A 20,308-nucleotide genomic window follows, 5' to 3' on the forward strand; every position below is an offset into this window, starting at 1 on the left:
CTGCAAATGTATACATAGCTGCCTCCCTGCTAATAAGTATACATTTGTTTGCATTATTTGCTAGCCCATCTTCGGTGAGAACCCCACTTAGAGCTTTACACTTGATGAGCTCTGCTTGTGCCTCCTCAGAGTACTCTAAATGGATTACTCGAATAAATGATGGAGAGAGGCTAGGAAGGTAATGAATCAGGGAGGTGTCTCGTCCATCGGATTGCACACGAACTCCACCTCCACGTGCAGCAAACTTGTCAAAAATATAAGCTTTCTACAAGAGAAAAAGTTTAGGTGTTAGTAATAACTCACTTATAAATATGAAGGCACGACTTTGATTTAACCCCACCTCAATGTCATCATCACATTGGCTTGTGCGTGGGTTGCATATGTCTATACTGCTTCCACGCTGCTCAACTGATGTATCTACATGCAAGCGCTTATGTGGTTGAAATGCTTCTTGAGGGACACTTTCATACTCTGCTGCTACATTTTCTATAGCAACAAGAGCATTGGAAACAGTTTCCTCAATTGTACGTTCTGTATCATAACCTTGGAATGCTAGCGCTTTGGTAAGATCATGGTCATCAAAATCAATCTGTACACCTGCAGTCTGTTGCTCAAGTGTGTCTTCTTTGCAGAAACCAGACCCAATTGCTAATATGCTTAAGGCCTCGGTAATGGCCACTTAAGTGTGGATACGCTGCAGGTGTAGGCTTTCTGAGACCAGATGGTGGATAGCTTGCCAGTAGATGGCAGCAGTTGGCAGGAACTCTCTAGTACTGATGTTGGTAGTTCTTGTGTTCGTCAGTCAGAGGAAATTGAATAGGTAACTTATGCTTCGATGTCTCGTAGTATTTGGGACAAAGAACTTCCTGTAGATGAGGATGTTCTTTCCACGGGGACCTTTCGGAAAGCCAGGCAGGTGGCAGTTGATTACTTGCAGAAGGAGGTGTATACTCCAGGCTTTGTGGTTTCGGATTCAGAGGGGGTGAATGACAGGTTTCAGAAGGCCTTGCGTGGTCGTCAGCAAGTTTCCAGGACTTGTTTTTGCACCGTAACAGGTGTTGATCCTTGTGAGCAGTGTGATGCCTCTTTGACACAGAAGCAGAATGGTTCATTGATCTAGTTGATGGACACCAGATTGGACGGGAGCTTCCTGATGAGGCAGTTGAGCTCATGGTTGCAGATGACTCTTTGGGAGGCAGAATTGCGTTTCCTGTGGTTTCTGCGGCATGCGAAGGATCATGGACTCTTTTACACAGGAGGGGGATTGATTGATGGAGTCCGACTCCACGGTTGGAGTGACTCAGTTTGGGGAGGAGATTCGGACACGAGGAGATCTACTTCAGGCCCAGGAGTAGTTTTACGGAGCAGTACGAGGCAGTCATCTTTTGCCTTGTCAAGGACTGAGGCAGAGTACCGGGCTGTTTTTGATGCTGCTTGTGAGGTGGTGAGGATGCAGAGGTTGCATTGCAGGATTGGGCTTCCATTGGAGGAACCCATGGTGTCACGTAGGTTGTAATGCCTGTGACCGATGGTGGCAGACCGGATGGCCAAGGACGTGGCCATCCGGGGTTCAGTGGGAGAGGACGCCCATGCAGAGTCATGGACGGCCAGGGTAATGTGGACGGCAGGCCACACACTATATAGCCTGGGGGATGAGGGGCAATCCTCATTCTTCCTCTATGGCTGGGAGAGGCCGTCCCCTCTCGTGGTAACGCCCATAGTGGTGTTACAGTAATCTAACACTGGTATCAGAGCGTGAGTTTCAATTGGGTCATGGTCTGTGCCTGATCGGGGGGATCGGCGCCCACTCAATGGTTTTCAACCATTCAAAAAACTCTTATCCTTATCTCCACAATCGACTGTGTGGAGGGAGGCGGCCAGAGCTGAAAGGAAAAATTCTCTCTCTCTCTCTCTCTCTCTCTCTCTCTCTCTCTCTCTCTCTCTCTCTCTCTCTCTCTCTCTCTCTCTCTCTCTCTCTCTCTCTCTCCCCGTCACACACACCAAAGCGATAATCTGCAGGTAAGCATTTTTGTTTTTTTTGCTTTGAAGCTTGTCTGCGAAAAAAAGGTTTTCGTTTGGTGTAGAGAGAGAGGTCGTCTGGTGTAGAGAGAGAATGGATGTGAAGAGAGAGAGGCCACTGGAGCTACGCGTCAGGTGAGGTCGGTTGTGAAGAAAAGAAGCGGCTGCCTGGTGCTGCCGGTGGCCAGCCTACAGGCGGCCAGCCAGCCATGACCAGACGGCTGTGAAGAAAAGAAGCGGCTGTCCACTGTGTGGGGGGGGCGAAGACCAGCCCAGGCGGTAATGTAGAGAGAGGTCGACTGAAGACAGCCACCACGACCAGGCGCAGCCACCGTCGACGACCAGCCACGACCGGCACAACCACAACCGGCGGCCAGCTCTGACGGCCGGCCTGCCCACAAGCGACAGCCAGCCGGCCGTTAATTTGTGTTTTAATCCAACGAACGCCACCAGTGACAAAAATAAATTTTTATTTTATTTTTTTTGTAAATCAAACGAACACCTCTCTCCCGGTAGTGGAGGGATAATCCCGGCGGTGGCGAGGGATAATCCAGGGTGTTTCAGGCACAGCTTCCCGAGGAGATTAATTTTTTTTATGAGTTGCAGGCACCTTTCTCAGATCGGAGCATCCCGGAGTAACGACGCTTGTAGAGGCTCGCAGTGCAACACAATCAGCAGTCGACGATAGTCGCCCACACAGGCGACCGTAAGGGGGGGTGACTATTCTCTCTCCACCACTGCTCATTTTATTAGCGTTTTTTTGTAATTTTCGAGTTCTCGCATTGTCTTTTGTGCAAGAATTAAAGATGTCTGCTAGGCGTAGTGTGTCCCCACCGCCTTCTACTTCTCTAGGGTTTTCAGGTCTCTTGTCCTCGGTCGCGGGTTTGACCCCAACCGAATTGTCAGGCCGTATACGCCCGACCGTTGTCCGGTCCGGAGTGCGCTCGTCGATCACGCGTGATCCGCCAGCGCCCTCCTCGTCTGTTGACCCCGCCTTAGGACCCAGCGAGCCCGCAGACAGCGGCTGCAATAAGCAGATGACCCCTTTTTGGCCAATGAGCCAGATGACATGAACACCGACGTCGCCGAGGGGATCGAGGAGGACCTCTTAGAATATGACGACAACGATTATGACCTATTGGACCCTGCTGACATCTTGACAGAGACGGAGCTCTCTAGTGGACTTTTTAAATATCTTAATGCAAAAATGAACAATATGGGTAAAGTCCAGGCTGACTTAGTCACGATGCTACAGAGCATCTCCACACGGTTAGATGCACTGACAGCCGCCTCGGCCAGTACTCCGACTCCTCGTGGTAGTCGAGCTCCTGCAGCACGGGTGAGCGTAGCCTCGCCAGTAAATGCAGGAGTACAGGGACCGATGCGCCTACGGGGCCGTCCGTAGAGACAGCTTCGTCGTTATTAAAAGACTTAAAGCCGCCTAGTTTTGGTGGCGATGAGAAGGAGAGAAACAAGGACTCGGTCAACATGTTTCTAGCGAAGTGGTCAGATTTGCACGCGCTGCGACAGCAGCCTAGCCGGATACAACCCGTAGAGGCTAGCGTCTCATTAATATTAGGGGAAGGTTGAGGTCTATGGGGGCCCTTTAAGCTACCATGAGATTAAGGAGATGATTAGTGTGAAGGCCAATAGGAAAAATCCATGTGTACAAAAATGTTGGGTTGATTAAAAACCTAAATCTTGTGGTCAAAGGTAGAATCTTACCTTTTTCAGATCTGCCAGCAAAGAAAATCTTCAATATCTTTTCTTTTTATATTTTTTTAAAGGAAAAGTTTCAAAAAGTTACCCCCCCTCACTTTCCTCTTCCCTCCAAAAGTAGGGACGTGTTTTTCTCTCCTCCCTTTTAGACCAACCCACTTTCCCCATCTACCACTCTCTACACCCTCACTTGCAGCCCTATCTTCATCTCCAACTTGAGGAAAGCTCTTTGCTACCACCTACTCAGAGAAAGCTCTGTTATCAGCCTCTCTCTCTCTCTAGAGAAAGCTCTGTTATCAGACTCTCTCTCTCTCTAGAGGAAGCTCTGTTATCAGACTCTCTCTCTCTCTCTCTCTCTCTCTCTCTCTCTCTCTCTCTCTCTCTCTGCAAGCAGGCACCTAATGCAATCTCTCATTAGCTTTCTTTTGAGGAAAGCTCTTTGCTACCAGCTACTCAGAGGAAGCTCTGTTATCAGTCCTTCTCTCTCTCTCTCTAGAGGAAGCTCTGTTTATCAGACTCTCTCTCTCTCTCTCTCTCTCTCTCTCTCTCTCTCTCTCTCTGCAAGCAGGCACCTGATGCAATCTCTCATTTTCTTTCTTTAGAAGGTTTAGCTTTCTGTGTGTGTGTGCATGTGTGTGTGTGTGTGTGTGTATTGTGTGTGTGTGTGTGTGTATGGATTTGCAGCGATCTTCTTTGAAGCTTTAGCTAGCTCTCTCTCTCTCTCTCTCTCTCTCTCTCTCTCTCTCTCTCTCTCTCTCTCTCTCTCTCTCTCTCTCTCTCTCTCTGAACAGGTATTTGCTTTTTTGCCATATTCTTAACATTCACTTTCTTTTCATTTGGGCAATCTATGGCTCTTCTCAGTGGTGTACGCAGGCCATCATCCACTATCGAGTCCATGGCTATTTATGATGAAGGTTATTGGATTCCTACCGTTTTTAAGCGGTTCATGTGGATAACAATGCAGCCCAGTTTGAGGGGTGCACACAAGGTTCCTTGAAGGCATATGGCTTCCACAAGCCATCACTGGAAAGGAAGGATCTTAGAATTCAAAGTTTGCAACAAGGATGGAAAGCGGCTTGCAAAGGTGCAACATGTTTACACCTCAAGCCAAATACATCTTGAAGATGAGAACTCACCACGGTTCCCAACTAACTGTAAGTTTCAGAACTTGTTTAATGTTTCTTTGCTTTAGAGAAATGCTTGCATGAAGACTATGTGAATATCAAGAACTCCAATGTATTCTATTGTATGCAGATGTTTTCCCTTCAACATGTGTGGAATGGCAGCCTCTAGAATGTTTTACAGGGACCTTCGAAGCATGTCATGTTGATCTAGGTAGGCTTATGTATGCTGGGGAAACAAGTTCCGAACTTGCAAATAGAGGAGTATTTTTCATTGCTGCAACATATGTTGTGCCACAGAGGGGAAGGTTTGGAGCACTTGAGCCAATTTCTCCTCCTGCACTAAATAGCCCGGAATGGCCCATTCCAGACCCCACCACAATGGAGAGCTTTCAGCACAGGATTTTCCATGACATTCACTCAAGCCTAAAGGCTGCATATGGATCCCACAGGATAAGTGTATCTCTTTTCATGCCTTTACATGTGTTTATTGCTATTTTCAAAGTAAGCAAGTTCCATCGTACCCCAACAATGTGGATAAGCAAAGATGGGGCCTTTGAAGCTCTAGATACATTTCTAAAAGGCGATTGGACCACCAAGGTGGCAGAACATCAGGGCGATGTAATAAAGTGCTCGGCAGTAATGTCAATGGTAAGATGCAGGTATTAGATAGGCAAGCAAAATCTAACTATGGTGTACCCTATTAGAAGGTGGAAATGCTCGCATGGTGAATGGGAAGCTTTGGACTCTGATCTCTATGTTAGGGAGGAGGTAGAACTTCATATTGAAGTTCACCCAGGAGAGAGGAGCATACAGTGGTAGTTAATGATGATTGGAATTTCGCTCAGTTTTGAGAGATCGTATTGTCATGTCCTTTAATGTAAGGAACCAATTCAAGTTTGTTGTTTCTAATCGACCTATGCGTCACAGGTTAGAGAAACATACACTTTGTGTGTCATTGGAGCCCCCTAGGGTCCTTAGCTTGAAAGACTATTAAGTTGCAGACTTAGGTAACATTTTGAGTGATTTTTGGTGATAATTTGTAGTGGTGTACTTTTGAATACAAAAATTTTGATTGCACCATAGCCCCAATGTCCTCTGTATTTCACTGCAATTTGGATTTTGATTTTGTTAATTTTAAAAATTTTAAGTATGTTCTATAAATTTATTAAATGTTTAAATGGAATGCTTTATAAGAATAGGTTTTGCTCTATAAAGCTCATTTTATTCTTAAGATCTCGCAGTTTCTATTTCCCTTCAATATCCCGCCATGGCTTCAAGTTCTAACTCGCTACGCGCAAAGCTTGAGAAAATTGGGCTCTCAGCAGGTGCAAGTCAGAACATCGCCATTTTTGAGGGGGTGATTGATATGCAGAGAACTATAGACCTTCACGCAGAGGCTTTTCAAGAGCAGGTCCAGTACATGAATGATGTAGTGAAAATGTAGTGGAACAATATGTCGTGCAATTGCCTGAGTCCACCACTAAATGGGTTCCAGTGGACTTAATCATGCATCTGTACCATGGTGACAAGTCGTTCCGATTCAGGCGATTTTTGAAAGGGCTTACATCTAGCAATTACAGGGTCGAAGATGATGACACCGTATATGAATTGCAGGTTGGTAATGTAGGCACCACCTTCCTTTCATGGGATATGACGTTAGCACTGTTTCTGCAAGAAGCCGGCAGAAAAAAAGAAGGGAAAGGCAATGAGTAAAGAAGTAGCTCTTGTGAAGGAATCCAAAGGCGAGGTGGAAGAGGTTTTCTCAGAAGAAGCTGAAGCGTCCGTGGCCTTGGTGCTTCTCCACAAGGGTCAACTGAGGATGAAGAGCCTCATCGTGACCTCGAGGGGGATGAAATTGTGGAAGAGATTCCTGAGTTGGATGTAACCACTTTGAATGAGAGGGCAAGTGTGACAGCAACGCTATGGCCATGTCCTCTGACGATATCTCCTTCCCAGCCTGAAGAACTTCCTGCTGAAGAGCCTCCAGCTTGTTAATATGCTTCCGCATCATTGACGACTTTGCACGGCTCATAACCCGCATCTGTACTTCCAAGGAAATCCTCTTCATGGGCAATACCCTGTTGTAAAGAGAGGCCAAATGCTGCCATATACCTCTGGCCAGCGTCATATGCTTTACATGATTGATTACTTGCGGTGTGTAGCTGAGAAAGATAAACGAACGGACCCTGGCGTTGACACGATCCCACATCTATGTCTGAGCCTCCCGGTCCTTTCGGATCGACAGTAACTCCCCTTCCTCTACTTCCGGTCGTGGAACCCCAACGACGACGAAATCAGCGAGGTCATAAGACTCCAAAACAGATTCCATCATAACCTTCCATATACCGTAGTTGTTCCCGTCGAACTGACGGTCCACTGGGAACGTGGGGAGTGTCGAGATCTTCACATGCCTCTCGACCATCTCAAACAGATCTGCCATTGCGGGGATGTACTCTGAAAAGGGTGGGTGGGTGGGAACAAAGAAGAACTAACACTTGCAAGTGGTTGTCCAGCAAATCAGCCCGCCGTCCTCTTGCTTCTCCTCTTCCCGAACAGTCCCAAACAGTCCACCAATTAGCAACACAATAGTCCCCCTCTTGCTCACACAAATCCCAAGAACTATCTAGAGCCTAGGCTCTGATACCATGTCAGAATACGCAACGGAGATGATGACCAGATCTGGGAACACGAGCAAAACGCAGTGCAGAAAATCACAGCACAAGAAAGAGAGAGATAGAGGCGTGTAACTCTGATCTATATACACAAGAAGATCCCGAGAATGATACAAAATGGAATGGGGGCTGGGCGCCATTTTATATGGCCCCCCATCAGCAGTCGGCCTGCTGTAGGGCAGCCGACAGGGGACAAAAACCCTCCACGACTGAAAATCCACAGTCGGCCAGCGCTGAGTGGGTCGGCCAGCATCAGGGAAGTCCACGACTCATGCAGTGCAGTCGACCACTTCCAGAATCTCCACAGATGCAGTCAGCCAGGTTCAAGGTCCTCCTGCCACTACTAGACTGCCTCCCATGCCATAGAAAAATAGAGAAAAATGGGGGAAAAAATACGAAGCGTGGGGAAAAATGAGAAAACACCTCATAAGGACGGGCACACCCACAACAAAGGCCCTGGTGTATAAGAATAGACAAGAGAGGGGGTGTTAGAAGTCATCTCCTGTCTATACATATACACCAAGGGCTCTGTTGTGGGTGACTAGGTGTTTTCTCATTTTTTCCCACTCTCCGTATTTTTCTCCCATTTTTCCCTATTTTTCTGTGGCATGGGAGGCAGTCTTGTAGTGGCAGGAGGACCTTGAACTTGGCCGACTGCATCTGTGGAGACTCCGGAGGTGGCCTACTGATTTGCATGAGTCGTGGACTTCCCTGATGCTGGCCGACCCCCTTTGCTGTTGGCCGACTGTGTATTTTACAGTCGTGGGGATTTTTGTGTCCTGTCGACTACCCTACAACAGGCCGACTGTTGTTGGGGGGCCATATAAAATGGCCCCCCAGCCCCCTTGTCATTGTTGTACCAATTCCGGGATTCTTTTGTGTATATAGAGCAGAGTTACACGCCTCTATCTCTCTCTCTCTCTTGTGCTGTGATTTTCTCCATTGCGTTTTGCTCATGTTCCCAGATCTTGTGATCATCTCCGCTACGTATTCTGACATGGTATCAGAGCCCGCGCATGTGTGGTCCTGGGCAGCTCAGGCGTGTGTGGTCTTGGGCGACCCCCTCGCGCCTCGGTGGCTTGCGGAGTTCGAATCGAGGGAGGGTGTTGGAACGTTGGCGATTTTGAGCGTGTGATCTCTATGGCTAGAAGGTGCCTTGGATTATCCCATAAGTGGAAGCATGGGAAGTTGAAGAGCCATATATAGGCTAGAGTGGCACCTTGTCATAGTCATCTCCTCCGGCCGATGTTTTGGGAGGTAGCTCACCGGGAGATGGGAGCCCGGTGGAGGGATGCTACAGTGCCCGTTGGGGTTGTTCGTGAAGCTCGATGGTGATGCGTCTCTTACGTGCGTTAGTCTTCTGTTGCTTATTCTGACAATGGCTTCAAATTCTGAGAATGATGTTGGGCTGAGTACCAAGCTTATGCAGGGAAGTGCCGGTCAAGGATTGTGCATGTAGTTGTGGTAGCATAGCACAAATTTCGTAAGGTCAACGTGACAGGCAGACTATGTGATGATGGGCTGAGTTACCAAGGGAAGTGCCGGTCAAGGATGGGTGTGGTAGTATAGCACACCAAAATTGAATTTCATAAGGTCAATTTATTAGTTTGTCAGCATATCTGCTGTGAGGTCTCGCGTGCTCTGTCTGTGCCTCTCTCTGCATTAGTCCGTGGAGAGGTTTTAATCTCGACCAATGTTTCTTAATTCTGGCCCATACGAATACACTACAATCATCAATGCCCTTTTTTCTCGAGCACTGGCCAATAGTCCAACACTGTACAAGCCTTATAGACGCTAATAAATGTCTGCTGAACCTGCTTTTAAACTCTCCCACAACACGCCAACTCTATGGCACTTTAAACCTGACATGTAGATGGCTGACCTTGTATTGCTGCACATCAGTGTACCCAAGGTGCTTGCACGAATGAAGTCTACACAGTAAGCTTAACTACATCCCATGGCACTTACTCTCTAATGTGCACAGCTGTGCGCAGTTGGCAGATATGTGTGCCTTTCTACCCAGTGCTCTCCGTTGTAGTTGGTAGAAAGATAAAGAAGAAATTAAGCAAAGAAACAAGATCTTTCTAAATGAAGAAATGAAGCCAAAAGAGATGAATATAAGTAAGGAAGCAATAGATGTAAAATAAGAGGCTGATCAAACCAAAAAGTCTAACTAAGTTAACTAATGTTTTGCAAGGCTTATATGAAAGATCTAAATTGTAAGATTGACATAACACGCTCGGACACATCAAACATCAATGCTTCGGTGCATGTCAAAATAAAGTCTTGAAGTATGATAAAAGGAGCAAAATGAAATGTGACTGATGATAAGATCACTAATCTATTTCGTGTGGCGTATTTTGTTGCAAAGAATAATCTTTCATTTTGCAAGTTTGTTCCCACATTAGACTTATTAAGAGAATTCAGAATCACAGCACTCCAAAACCAATTATATTAATGGTAAGGCTTAAGCAAGCTTTGTCATATGCTTTCTTCGCACAAGTAAAAAAATCACCTTTGTTTAGTTAACATGCTTGCCAGGTGAAAAGAGAACAAAATCGATGAAAAGTTGTGGCCATCCAAACACTTGGATTGAGATGATTTTGTTACCAGTCTGTGCTCAGAATTTGTGAGCAAATAACTTGCTCGCAGCAGCAGAGATTAGAGAAAAAGTGAAGGAATAATGCTGTAAAACCAGCTCAGCATGTCTTGGACTGGAATCCCTTATGTGAACGGATGCTTTTTCACGTGAAGTAAGAATCGCACACCCTATCAACATTGGAGGGGACCAGATGAGGCTTTCAATCATCACAAGGCCTACCATGTAGGCCAAGGAAGGTGCTAAAGGAAGATGCCCACTGTACAAAATGAAGTACTTAAATGTGGGTAAACAATTGAAGGAAAGACAGGAACAAAAAGAAAATTGTGTAACCCTTTCTTTGCTTCAATTGATTTGAATTGGGAGCGAAATGCTCTCTTTCTGCGGGAGCTGTCTTTCTCTTCCCTGCCATTTCATCACATGGAGAGGAAATGTGATTAGCTTCATCTACTTGTCATCAAAGACTTGAGCCTGTTGGTGCTTGGACCACAGGCCCAGCATCCCACCTTCTTTCTGGTCTGTGCGACCAAAGTACTCGTAGTAGTGCCAGTGCTAGGAATTTGGTTGAAAGATGCTGGGGTCGTCATATGTCTGTTGCTCCTGCTTCTTCTAAAACAGCCCCTTTTCTCTGGGCTGAATAGGAACAAGAACCAGGTAAGTCCAAATCCTCGAGGCTTATGGTTGCTCTTGATGCCTCTGGAGACAGAGTCCACTGAGATAGCTTCTTCTATTATCCTCCTGTCTTGGTCTTCTTGTTCTACTTCTTCCCTAACCAAAAGCTGCTGCTGGGTGCTCTCGATTGAAGAGCCCACCTTTTGCAGTTCCTGACCCACCGATTGTAACTCCAGTGAATGTCTTCGTGTCAATGCCTTGCGACTCTGCATCTCTTTCATCAGCTGGTTCACCTGTTCATCATCCCACCCTTCCATGGTAGGGGCACTCTCCTTGCTCACAAGAACAAGCACCTGCTCTTCTAAGCTCTCTGTTGCGACCTCCTGCTGTTCTGCCCAAGACATAACTAACTCCTGCATTTTGCCTACTTGTTGCCTCTGCTGCACCAGCTCCTCCAATAGCTTGCTAGCTCTTTCTTCTGCTTTTTCCTTCTTCTGCATCCACTGTTGCTGCTGCCTTGGATCCATTGCTCTGTCTTCCATGTTCCCTTCTTTGAGCAGTCTCTGCAACTTTCCTAGTTCTGCCTCCATCCTCTGCACCTGTTCCAAACGTGCGTGCAAGTCCTCTTTAAGTTGCTTGCGTTCTTCCTTCAACTCTAGCAGCTCATTTTCCAACTTCTCATCCATCTGTGCTTGGTGCAAACGCATACCCAGGTTGATATGCAGCCGAGCAAAACCTTCGATCAACTCGATCTGGTCTTCCCCTTCCATAGAGCCTCTCTTCAGTGCCTCATACTCTTCCTGCATCAGCTCCTTGGCTGTGGTGATGAGAAGTGGCCCTTGTTGGTCCTTAGTAGGAACCGTCTCTTCTGTGTCATGTTCACTTCTGTTCAGCTCCATGATGGGAAGTGATCCTTGTTGCTCTTTGATGAAAAGCGGCCCTTGATGCTCCTCCACGGAGACTATCTCTACTATGTCATGCTCGCTCCCATTCAGTTCCTTGGCTGTGGTGCTAAGCTGTGGTTCCTGATGCTCCTTGCACTGCTCCTGCCAGTAGTTGTGTAGCATCATTCTAAGGTTTCCCGCAGCCTCACGCAACACGATAACTTCTTTCACTCTTTCTTGTAGTTGCAGTAAGACACAGGTGTTAGCAACTTCTTGCTGTGCAGTTTTCTCTTGCAGGCTTTTCCTATCCACATTTCCAAGTGACCTCTCTCCTTCGTCTTCAATCATTCTCTCATCTTCAATAATGTTTGAACTAGTCACCTTTTGCAAGTAGCTTAGTTTCTCGATGTACTCCATGATTTGACCACTTCTCTTGTTATCTAACTCTTTCTGCCATTCTTCAGCCACCAACTTGATCTCCTCACAGGAGGAGAGCAGATTCTCTTTCAAAAGCAATGCATATGTTATGCCCTTGTCTTGCAAATCAGATAGCATTACCTGTAATTTTCTAACCTCCTCCTTAGCTGTTTCCACTTCCTTTCTGAGTTTCCTGTTTTCTCCATCCAAACTAGCTGTTCTTTCCTGTAAATTGCACAGCATGCTTCGCAGTTTTTTGACTTCCACATGAGTAGCCTCACCCTCCTCACCAAGTCCTTTGCTTTTCCCCTCCAAAATCTCCTCCAAACTATTAAACTCTCTCTTATATAAGTAGACCTCCGAGATAAGATGTCCATTCTCTTCCTGCAATTGAGTCAACTTACTCTGCAGCTTTTCCACTGAGTTTTCAAGGACGTTTTGCTCAATCGATGCTGCAAGTGATTGGCTTCTAAGCAAATCGTTCTCCTCCAACAAGATAAAGACTTTTTCCTTAAGCTTGTGGATTGCATCTATCCTGGCAGAAACTACACCCTCTAGACTCAAGCTCTTGATCTCATGGCCTATAATCTTCATGGGCACTTTAGGTGATAGAGACTCATCTTGCAAACTCATGTCTTCAGTCAAGATTTCAGGGCACAAAATTGGTTCTTTTTCTCTAGTTATCACTTCATCACGAATAATTTCCAATGAAGGTATTTGCTTTGCCGATTCGAGACTTTGAAACTTCTCTTGCACTTGGAAGAATTCTCTCTTCAGATTCTCCAGAGGTTTCTCTTGGGACAAATCTCTTTCATGGCTTACACCAGCAAAGCTACTGTTTTGATTATTTGATAGCATCCCATTAAGATCTTCTATCTCGGATGATGTCTGGAAAAAATCCCTGCTGTGTGCCTGGAGTTCCTGCCACAATGCCTCTGACATTTTTTGTACATTGTTGACCATCATCTGGGAGTTCTTCAATTGACAATTAAGAGAGTCCACTGCATCCTCCAAATCTCTTTTGTTGTTGTGAAGACTGGAAACTTCTTCCTGAAGCTTTGCTGCTGACGATGCTCCAACAGAAACCATCTCTCTAAGGTTACTGTTCTGTGCTCTAGCAACCGCAAGCTCCTTGTGCAGATAATCCAGTTCAGCAACAGAAGCATTATATTTTTCATGTTCCTGTTGATGCTGTTCCCATGCACTTTGGATCTGCATTTGCAGGTTTTGATTGTCAGCCTTCAACTGGCGCACCTCCTCAGTAGCATTGTGTGTCTGTTTCTTCCTCTCTTTGTTTTCCTCTTTCAGTTCCACAAGCAATTGCTGTAATTCTCCTGCCTGAGCTTCTTGCAAGCCAGCTTTTTTGACTAATTGCCCATGTTCTTCCTTCAACATAAATAGTTCTTGTTCCACATTGTCCAATTCTGTAGATCGAGCAGCCAGCTTGGTCTTCAGCATCGTGTTCTCTTCCTGCAGCTTGGAAAGTGCAGCTGTGAGTTCCTTTATCTGTTGTCCAAACAAAGCATTCTCTGCAGCTTGTCCTTGATGAGAAGTTTCAATTGATTTGTTTTCATTTTGCAACTTGACAAGTCTATCATGCAGCTCATGCATCTCAACTTCCTGAAAAGTTTTTAAGTCACCTTTTAGTTGCACAATTTCTGCAGCCCCACTTTGTAGCTTCTGAGTCAGCTCCTTATTCTCTTCTGTAAGAGACTTCACTTCTTTTTGAAGCTCAAGACTGATCTCTTCTTTCACAGTCATCTCCTCCACCAATGTTACCTGTTTTCTTTCCAAGCCTGATAATGTGTCATGTAGCACCGCAATGAGTGCAGCCTTAGATACCACATCACTCTGTAAACAAGAAACTTCATCCTTCAGGGTCTCCTCAGCTGCACTGTGGCAGTCCTTATCTTTTTGCAGGAGCTCTTTCAGATTTGCACATTCCTGCTTTGTTGACAAGAGAGATTGCTGCAGGCACTCTGATTGAACTAACAACTTCGACGTTTCCTCGTGCTTTTCCTGAAGCTGTGTTTTCAAGCCTTCAGTTTGTTGTTGTAAGTCCATTATGTGATTCACACCTAGGGCCTTGTCATCTTGTAGAGCCTGTCTCTCAGCTTGCAGACTGCAAACCTCATCCTCTAGTTTGATCACACGACCATGCTGAAACATAAGGTCGTTTCTATTTTGGAGATTCTCTGAATTCAACCGGACAATCTCCTCCTGCAACCTCTTTTCTGCAGCACCCCAGTCATAAATCATCTTTGACTGCATCTCTGTCATATAATGTTTATAGCTCTCTGCAGAGTTGAGCTGTTCCTGCAAATTAAGTATTGTCATCTCCTTTTCGTGCAACTGCAAAATGCCAGCCTTTACATTCAGAAATGACTGTTCCTGATCTCTGCTCAATTCTTGTTGCACTGTCTCCACTTTTTTATTGAGTGTTGCCTTCTCTTCCTGCAACTCAGCAAGTTCCTGCACCAGTTCCCTCCTAGCAGCGACTACTGCAGCCAGTTCCTGCTTAAGCATTTCAATATTTTCTCTTTGATTGTCACATTCTTCACTGAGCTTCATGATTGTTTTCTGAGCACCCTTGTGGTCAGCCACTGCCTCTAAGGCTATTTCCTCCAGTCTTCTATTCTCCTGCTGAACATCTGCAAGCATCTTTTGAAGCGTCTTTGCTTCCTTTTCATGAGCTTCAGCCTCCCTTGAACCCAACTGCAACTTCTTCTCAAGTTCTAACTTTACTGCTTGCAATATCAAAGCATCTTCTTGTAGTTTTCTCAATTCCTCGACCTTGTTGCTAAGGTCACCCTCAATAGAAGTATTTACGTGCTGCAGTTGACTGAGGTCAGTTTCAAGCTTCAGTAAGTTCTCCATTGCTCGTAGAGCTTCGTGCTTGCTTTCCTTCAACTCTTCCTGCAGATCTGCATATTTTCTTTCCAGCATACCTTTCTCCCCGGCAATCAAGTTCAGCTTGTCCATAATAATCCCTTGCTCCTCATTTGAACAGCTTAATGCTTGTTGCAGGCTCTGCAAGTCCTCCTCCTGTTTCTGCACCTTCTTCTTCTGGGAATCAAGAGTGGCAGAGAGTTGTTTCCTTTCCTCATCCTTCTCAACTGCCAAGCTCCTGATTTTAAGTTCCAGCTCATTGCACCGTTCTGAACGAGTGGTGATGTCCCTTGTAAAACGAACTTTCTCTTCAGCAAGGAGATGAAGAGCTTCTTGCAAATCCTCAATTTTTCTCTTCATAAAAATATTCTCGTCCAAGCTTTTCTGCTGTTCATGAACAAAACTCATGTTAGTTTCTTCTGCCTTGGAAACCACTTGCTGCAATTTCTCTACTTCTGCCTTCAAAATCCGATTGACATCAACGCTTTTATGCAGGTTGGCAAGCAGAGACACTTCTTTGTCTTTCAAGGCAGAAATCTGTTCCTGCAAAAGCCCTGCATCCTCATTGAGGACTGTGTTGTCTTTCTGCAGATCAAACAGCTCAGCTTCCAAAATATCGATGCGTCTTACCTTCTCTGACACTTGATCTGTTAGGGCCGTAATTTGTGTAAGAGAATTGGAAAGCCTCGGTTCTAGATCCTGCACTCTGGCTTCAGCTTCAGAGAGTTTCTTCATACAGTTTACATTTTCTTCTTCTAACACTTTCATTTCTTCCTCAGATTTTGCAAGCTGTGTTCGTAGTGAACCACTTTCACTCTGCATTGCTTCATAGTTGCCTTCCAAAATCTTGATTCTTTGTTCCATATCGTTGCACTGTTCCAAACTAGCAGTAGCCTCTTCTAGAAGAAGTACTCTCTCTCCTGTAAGGTGGCTAAGGTTAGCTTCCAGATCCTGGTTGTTTTTCTTCATCAGCAACATCTCATCCAAAAGTCTCTGCTGCTCATGAACTAAAGACTGGTTAGCTTTTTTGGCTTTGAAATCCCCTTGCTGCAGCTTCTCCACATCTGCCTCCAAACTCTGTCTTCTCTCAGAGCTTTTCTGAAGCTCTGCATGCAGAAATTCTCCCTGCTCTTTAAGAGTGTGTATCTGCTCCTGCAAACAAAGCGCATGCCCCGCCCTCAATGCAATATCCTCATTCAGTGCTGTATTTTTATTGTGCACATCTAAAAGCTCAGCATTTAACATTTCAATGCTTCTTCCCTTCTCAAACGTTTGCTCACCTAGGGCTACATTTACAGTCAGAGAATCAGAGAGCCTTGTTTTCAGATCATTTATTTGAGCTTCAAAATCAGCAAGCTTCGTGTTGCATCTTTCATTCTCTTTTCCTAATAAGCTATTTTCAGCCCCTGATTTTGCAAGTTGGTTTTCTAGTGACTTGACCTCCTCCTTTATTTTGTGAACAAGCTCAGTCTTAGCACAATCTTCTTCTTGCAGCTTTTTTAGTTTCGACAAATGGAGAGCAAGATCTTCTTGTGCTTTTCTTGCTGCTGCTTCTGCAGCTTGATGATCTTCCTGACTTCTTGTGTAGTGGTTGGACAATACACTGTTGTCCCCTTGCAGAGCCACAAGTTTTTGTTGCATTTGTTGAATTTCAAGTGCCAGTTCAGTTCTCTCATTTTCCAAGCTAGAAACCTTGTCTTTTAAATCCTTACTGAGAGCACATTCCACTTCCAGCTCTTGTCTAAGCTGGCCGTGCTCCTTTTCTAACTGTGAAAGCACTTGCAGAGCCTGTGTTTCCCTTTTCTCCAAAGCATCCTTCTCTTTTGAAGAACCAGACAAGCTATCCTCTAGCATTTTGATGCGTGCAAACAAGGTTGTGAGCTCTTGCTCGAGCTTAGTAATCTCTCCTTGCTTCCCCCTGGCTGCCTCATGCATCTGTGCACACAGTGCCTCATTGCTTGTAATCTGCTCTAAAGCTTGCTCAAGTTCATCCATCAGCATTGTCTTCTCTGAAGATAAAGATGATAGATTTTGCTGGAGTTCTTTAACTTGCAAACCTGCCTTGGCAACCATGTCCTCAAATGTAGACTTTTGATCCTGAAGACGGGCATTCTCCAAAAAACTAAGCGCAAGATTGTCCTTTAGTTGTGCTTCAGCCACTTCTAAAGCCTTGCATTTGTTGTCATACTGCTGGCCGTCTGCCATCAATCTCTCCCTGGCCCTTTGCCCTTCTTTGATGTCTGTCTCAAGCTTGAGTACATACTTGGCACCTTCCACTTTTGCAGCTTCAAGCCTTGTGCTTTCCTCTTCTAGCTTGCTAATCGTCTCCTTCAGCCTTACAATCTGTCCAGCCTTCTGCACCATTTGCTCAGACAAGCTTTGTCTGTCCGTCTGGGATACCTCAAGCTCTCTTTGCAACTCTTGCATTTTTGAAAGGGCTACAGATTTCTCATGCTCAAAAACTTTCTTCTCTTTCTTGGAATCAAGAACAAGCTGTTCCAAATCATTCCTGCCATTGATCAGGTTTGTCAGCTGGGCTTCAAGTTTTTTGATCTCAGCTGCTTCTGCCAGAGTCTTCTTTCTGAGCCTCGCATTCTCTTCCTCAGTGGCAAAAAATTTCTGCTGCAACTCTTGGCTTTGCTGTTCAAAGGTGTCCTTGAGAACAAGAGAATCTCTTTGCCTTTCCTCTTCTACAGCGGTGAGGGCCTGTTGCAGCTTTTGATTGGCTTCTTCGCCTTTCTTAATATGCTCTAGTCTCTCCAAGGCCTGTGACTGGGCTGTCAAGATGTCTTGCTTCAAAGCCACAATTTCATCTTCTAACTGCTGATTTCTCTGGCATGCTGCCTTGCTCTCTTCAATATCCTTGTTATATTGTTCAACAAGATCAGTTTTTTCTTCCTTTGAGATGATGAGAGCGTGGCTTAACTTTAGGTTCTCAGCTTCCAATTTCTGTTCCTGTTCCTGAATTGACTTAAATCTTTTTTTGGTCAGCTTATCCTCTGCCTCCAGGCTCCTCAATTTGGACTGCAAGCTCGACACCTCCAGTTGGAGGTTTTTCAACTTCGTGACATCTTCTGAAGACTTGGCTAAAAGTACTTTGTACTCATCTTGGAGGCACCGAAGATCCTTCTGCAGTTGGGAGATGTCCATGTCCACAGTGCCATGCAAGCCCCCAGACTCTGAGCTTCTATGAATGTTCTCCTCCTCCAAACTTGGGAATTTGGGCTTGAATCCAAAAGAGCGGGTCTCGTAGTTTATTCCAAAACCCAATGGAGACAATTCTTCTTCATCTGTATGCCCCTTTGTTGAGACCTCTGATGGGCTATCATAATCGAATTCTGATGCTCCTGTGTAGGAATACGAAGGACTGACAATATCAAACCCATCCATACCGCGTTTCAGATGAAGATCAATTGGCGAATTCTGAGCTGATTCGGGAGACACCCCTAATTGAGCCTGCAAAGCAGGGGCTATGTTTTGGCGGATCTCCCTGGTAAGGAAAGTGTAGCGCTCCACCAGGGCACGGTAGGTCCTATAAAACTCCTCAACTAGGATGATAAGCTCAGGCCTTTTCTTATAGTACATCTCTGCCCGTTGAGCAAATGAATCTGCGTCCTCTTCAATGATCTTCAGCATAGCATTTAGCTTTGAGTCCATCTCTGGCAAAAGAAGCCACAGCAATCCCCAAATGTGAGCACCTTCACAACGTTCATAAGTTAATGGCTTCTACCCATCCCAAAATGGGGTTTCATCTTGCTTGCTCTTTAATTGCATGCATAACACCCATATACTAAACACAACAATACCTCATCAGAAAACCATACCTCACCTCACTCACCTCCAGCGCAAGCCAATCATCAATGCAATCCCCTACATTTTGTAGCGTGCAGACATTATTCATTGTCTAGTATGGAAAGCTTACCTGATAAATTTTCTTGAAGCCATCTCGAGTTTTTGGGACTTATGTGACTGTCCCACCACCAAGAATGGGATCGTGTACTGTCTGACTTCTTCATAGTCCGATGCGTTGTTTCAATGTGCTGAGACTGCCAGTATGTTTCCTGATGAGGCCATTTAACCCATTGAGCCTTGTCATGCAAGGTGGACTTCAATTCTGAAGTGAAACACGTTGCCAATTAATAAGCAATGCCAGGACAAGCAGGATTTAGATTCAGTCACACCAGCTAAAAGTCGTTTCATCCATTAGATCAGCGAATTTTGTGGGCTGGACTAATACACATTTAAGTAAATATATATATATATATATATATAGAGAGAGAGAGAGAGAGAGAGAGAGAGCAAGAGAGCTGACTCGGATAGAGAAACCGTGCTGAGGAAGCTGCATCAACCTCTCCCCTCAATGCAGAGGACCTGATGCATCAGAATGATGGTCAGATCCCATGAAAACAGTCCTTTGCTCTCAAGGGTTGAACCATATTAGGGCTTTGTCAGCTCGGGCTGAACAGAGGGGTAATGCGGTGGATGTCAAGGCTTGCTTGGAGAGCTCTGACTGTCTTTCTTTGATAAAATCAAGATCGAAAGGTGGGTGTTTCTATGACGAAATCATGATCAAATGGTTGGCGTCTTAGAGTGTTTTGGAAGGCTAAAAGGCTATGAAAACAATTATGACTGGTCAGCAGACGCTCAGCGAGGCGTGGTTGGTTTCTCAAGCGGGGACGAAGTGAAATGGTGGATCGTCAACATCTTTCTACACACTGAGAAAACTATAGCATGCACAAGGAGCAGAAGGGGAAGAGAGACTACCCACCTTTGGCTGTTGGTCACGGTGGAAGAGCCAGCTACGCTGCAGAGGTCGAGGAGGCCATGGGGGGCTCCCAATCCTGCCATTGCTCTGTCTAACGCACTTGCAGATCAATCAACACAAATGTGCTGATGATGTGCGGCATGATGAGCTTCCAAGGAAGCCAAAGTGGTGTGCAATAGCTGGCTGTTTGAAAGGAATGAAAAGACGGTGGTGGCAATGGCAGATGCTGTGCCTCGCTTTATGAGGGAAAAGCCCTGCTTTTGGAATCGGGGCCGGGCCATTGTTGTTTCAACGTAAAAAAGCAGGATGGGTAACGTGGCGTGGCTTGCAAACTTTTCTCCTTGCGTCAGGACAATGATTCACCATCATGTGAAATGCATGGACCACCACACCCCCTAAAAAAAAACACTGCCAGTGTGGCTGCCAGTCTGCGCCACCCAGTTCTAATTTCTCACCTAATTTGGGGCGGGGGCCCACATAATGCAAGGACTGCTTATCCTATCCACCACCGATTCCTTTATTTATATTTATTATTATTATTATATGGCTTTGCCCAAAACTTACGCAGCCAAAATGTGGCATGCTAACATGACAGTCATAGTCTTTTT

The 20,308-nt window shown here is 45.5% G+C and overlaps 1 protein-coding gene across 2 annotated transcripts; it reads right to left on the reverse strand.

Annotated features, from left to right (window-relative positions):
* Positions 1-9,966: 9,966 nt before the first annotated feature.
* Positions 9,967-19,971, reverse strand: LOC147632224 (uncharacterized). 2 transcript variants are annotated; one of them, XM_086808895.1, is made up of 4 exons: positions 19,704-19,955; positions 19,248-19,306; positions 18,858-19,049; positions 9,967-18,594 (listed from the first exon to the last, which is right to left on the reverse strand). In XM_086808895.1, exons 1-4 carry the CDS (start codon positions 19,781-19,783, stop codon positions 10,577-10,579), a joined length of 8,349 nt encoding a protein of 2,782 aa, XP_086665021.1. In that variant the 5' UTR covers positions 19,784-19,955; the 3' UTR covers positions 9,967-10,576. The 2 variants fall into 2 exon arrangements, with proteins under 2 accessions (XP_086665021.1, XP_086665022.1); XM_086808896.1 differs by lacking the exon at positions 19,248-19,306 and having other exon boundaries at positions 19,704-19,971.
* Positions 19,972-20,308: the final 337 nt, after the last annotated feature.

The sequence above is a fragment of the Cibotium barometz genome, chromosome 14 (assembly GCF_041138505.1).
Source record: "Cibotium barometz isolate CiBa-2024 chromosome 14, ASM4113850v1, whole genome shotgun sequence".
NCBI lineage: Eukaryota > Viridiplantae > Streptophyta > Polypodiopsida > Cyatheales > Cibotiaceae > Cibotium > Cibotium barometz.

What these genes read in the sequence shown, in the direction of transcription:
- LOC147632224 (XM_086808895.1), bottom strand. Translation starts at nt 19,783, where the DNA reads ATGGCAGGATTGGGAGCCCCCCATGGCCTCCTCGACCTCTGCAGCGTA. An exon ending in AGCACGGTTTCTCTATCCGA is followed by an intron (nt 19,050 to 19,247) that starts GTCAGCTCTCTT and finishes GTTTCACTTCAG; the next exon opens with AATTGAAGTCCACCTTGCAT. An exon ending in GCTTCAAGAAAATTTATCAG is followed by an intron (nt 18,595 to 18,857) that starts GTAAGCTTTCCA and finishes TTCTTTTGCCAG; the next exon opens with AGATGGACTCAAAGCTAAAT.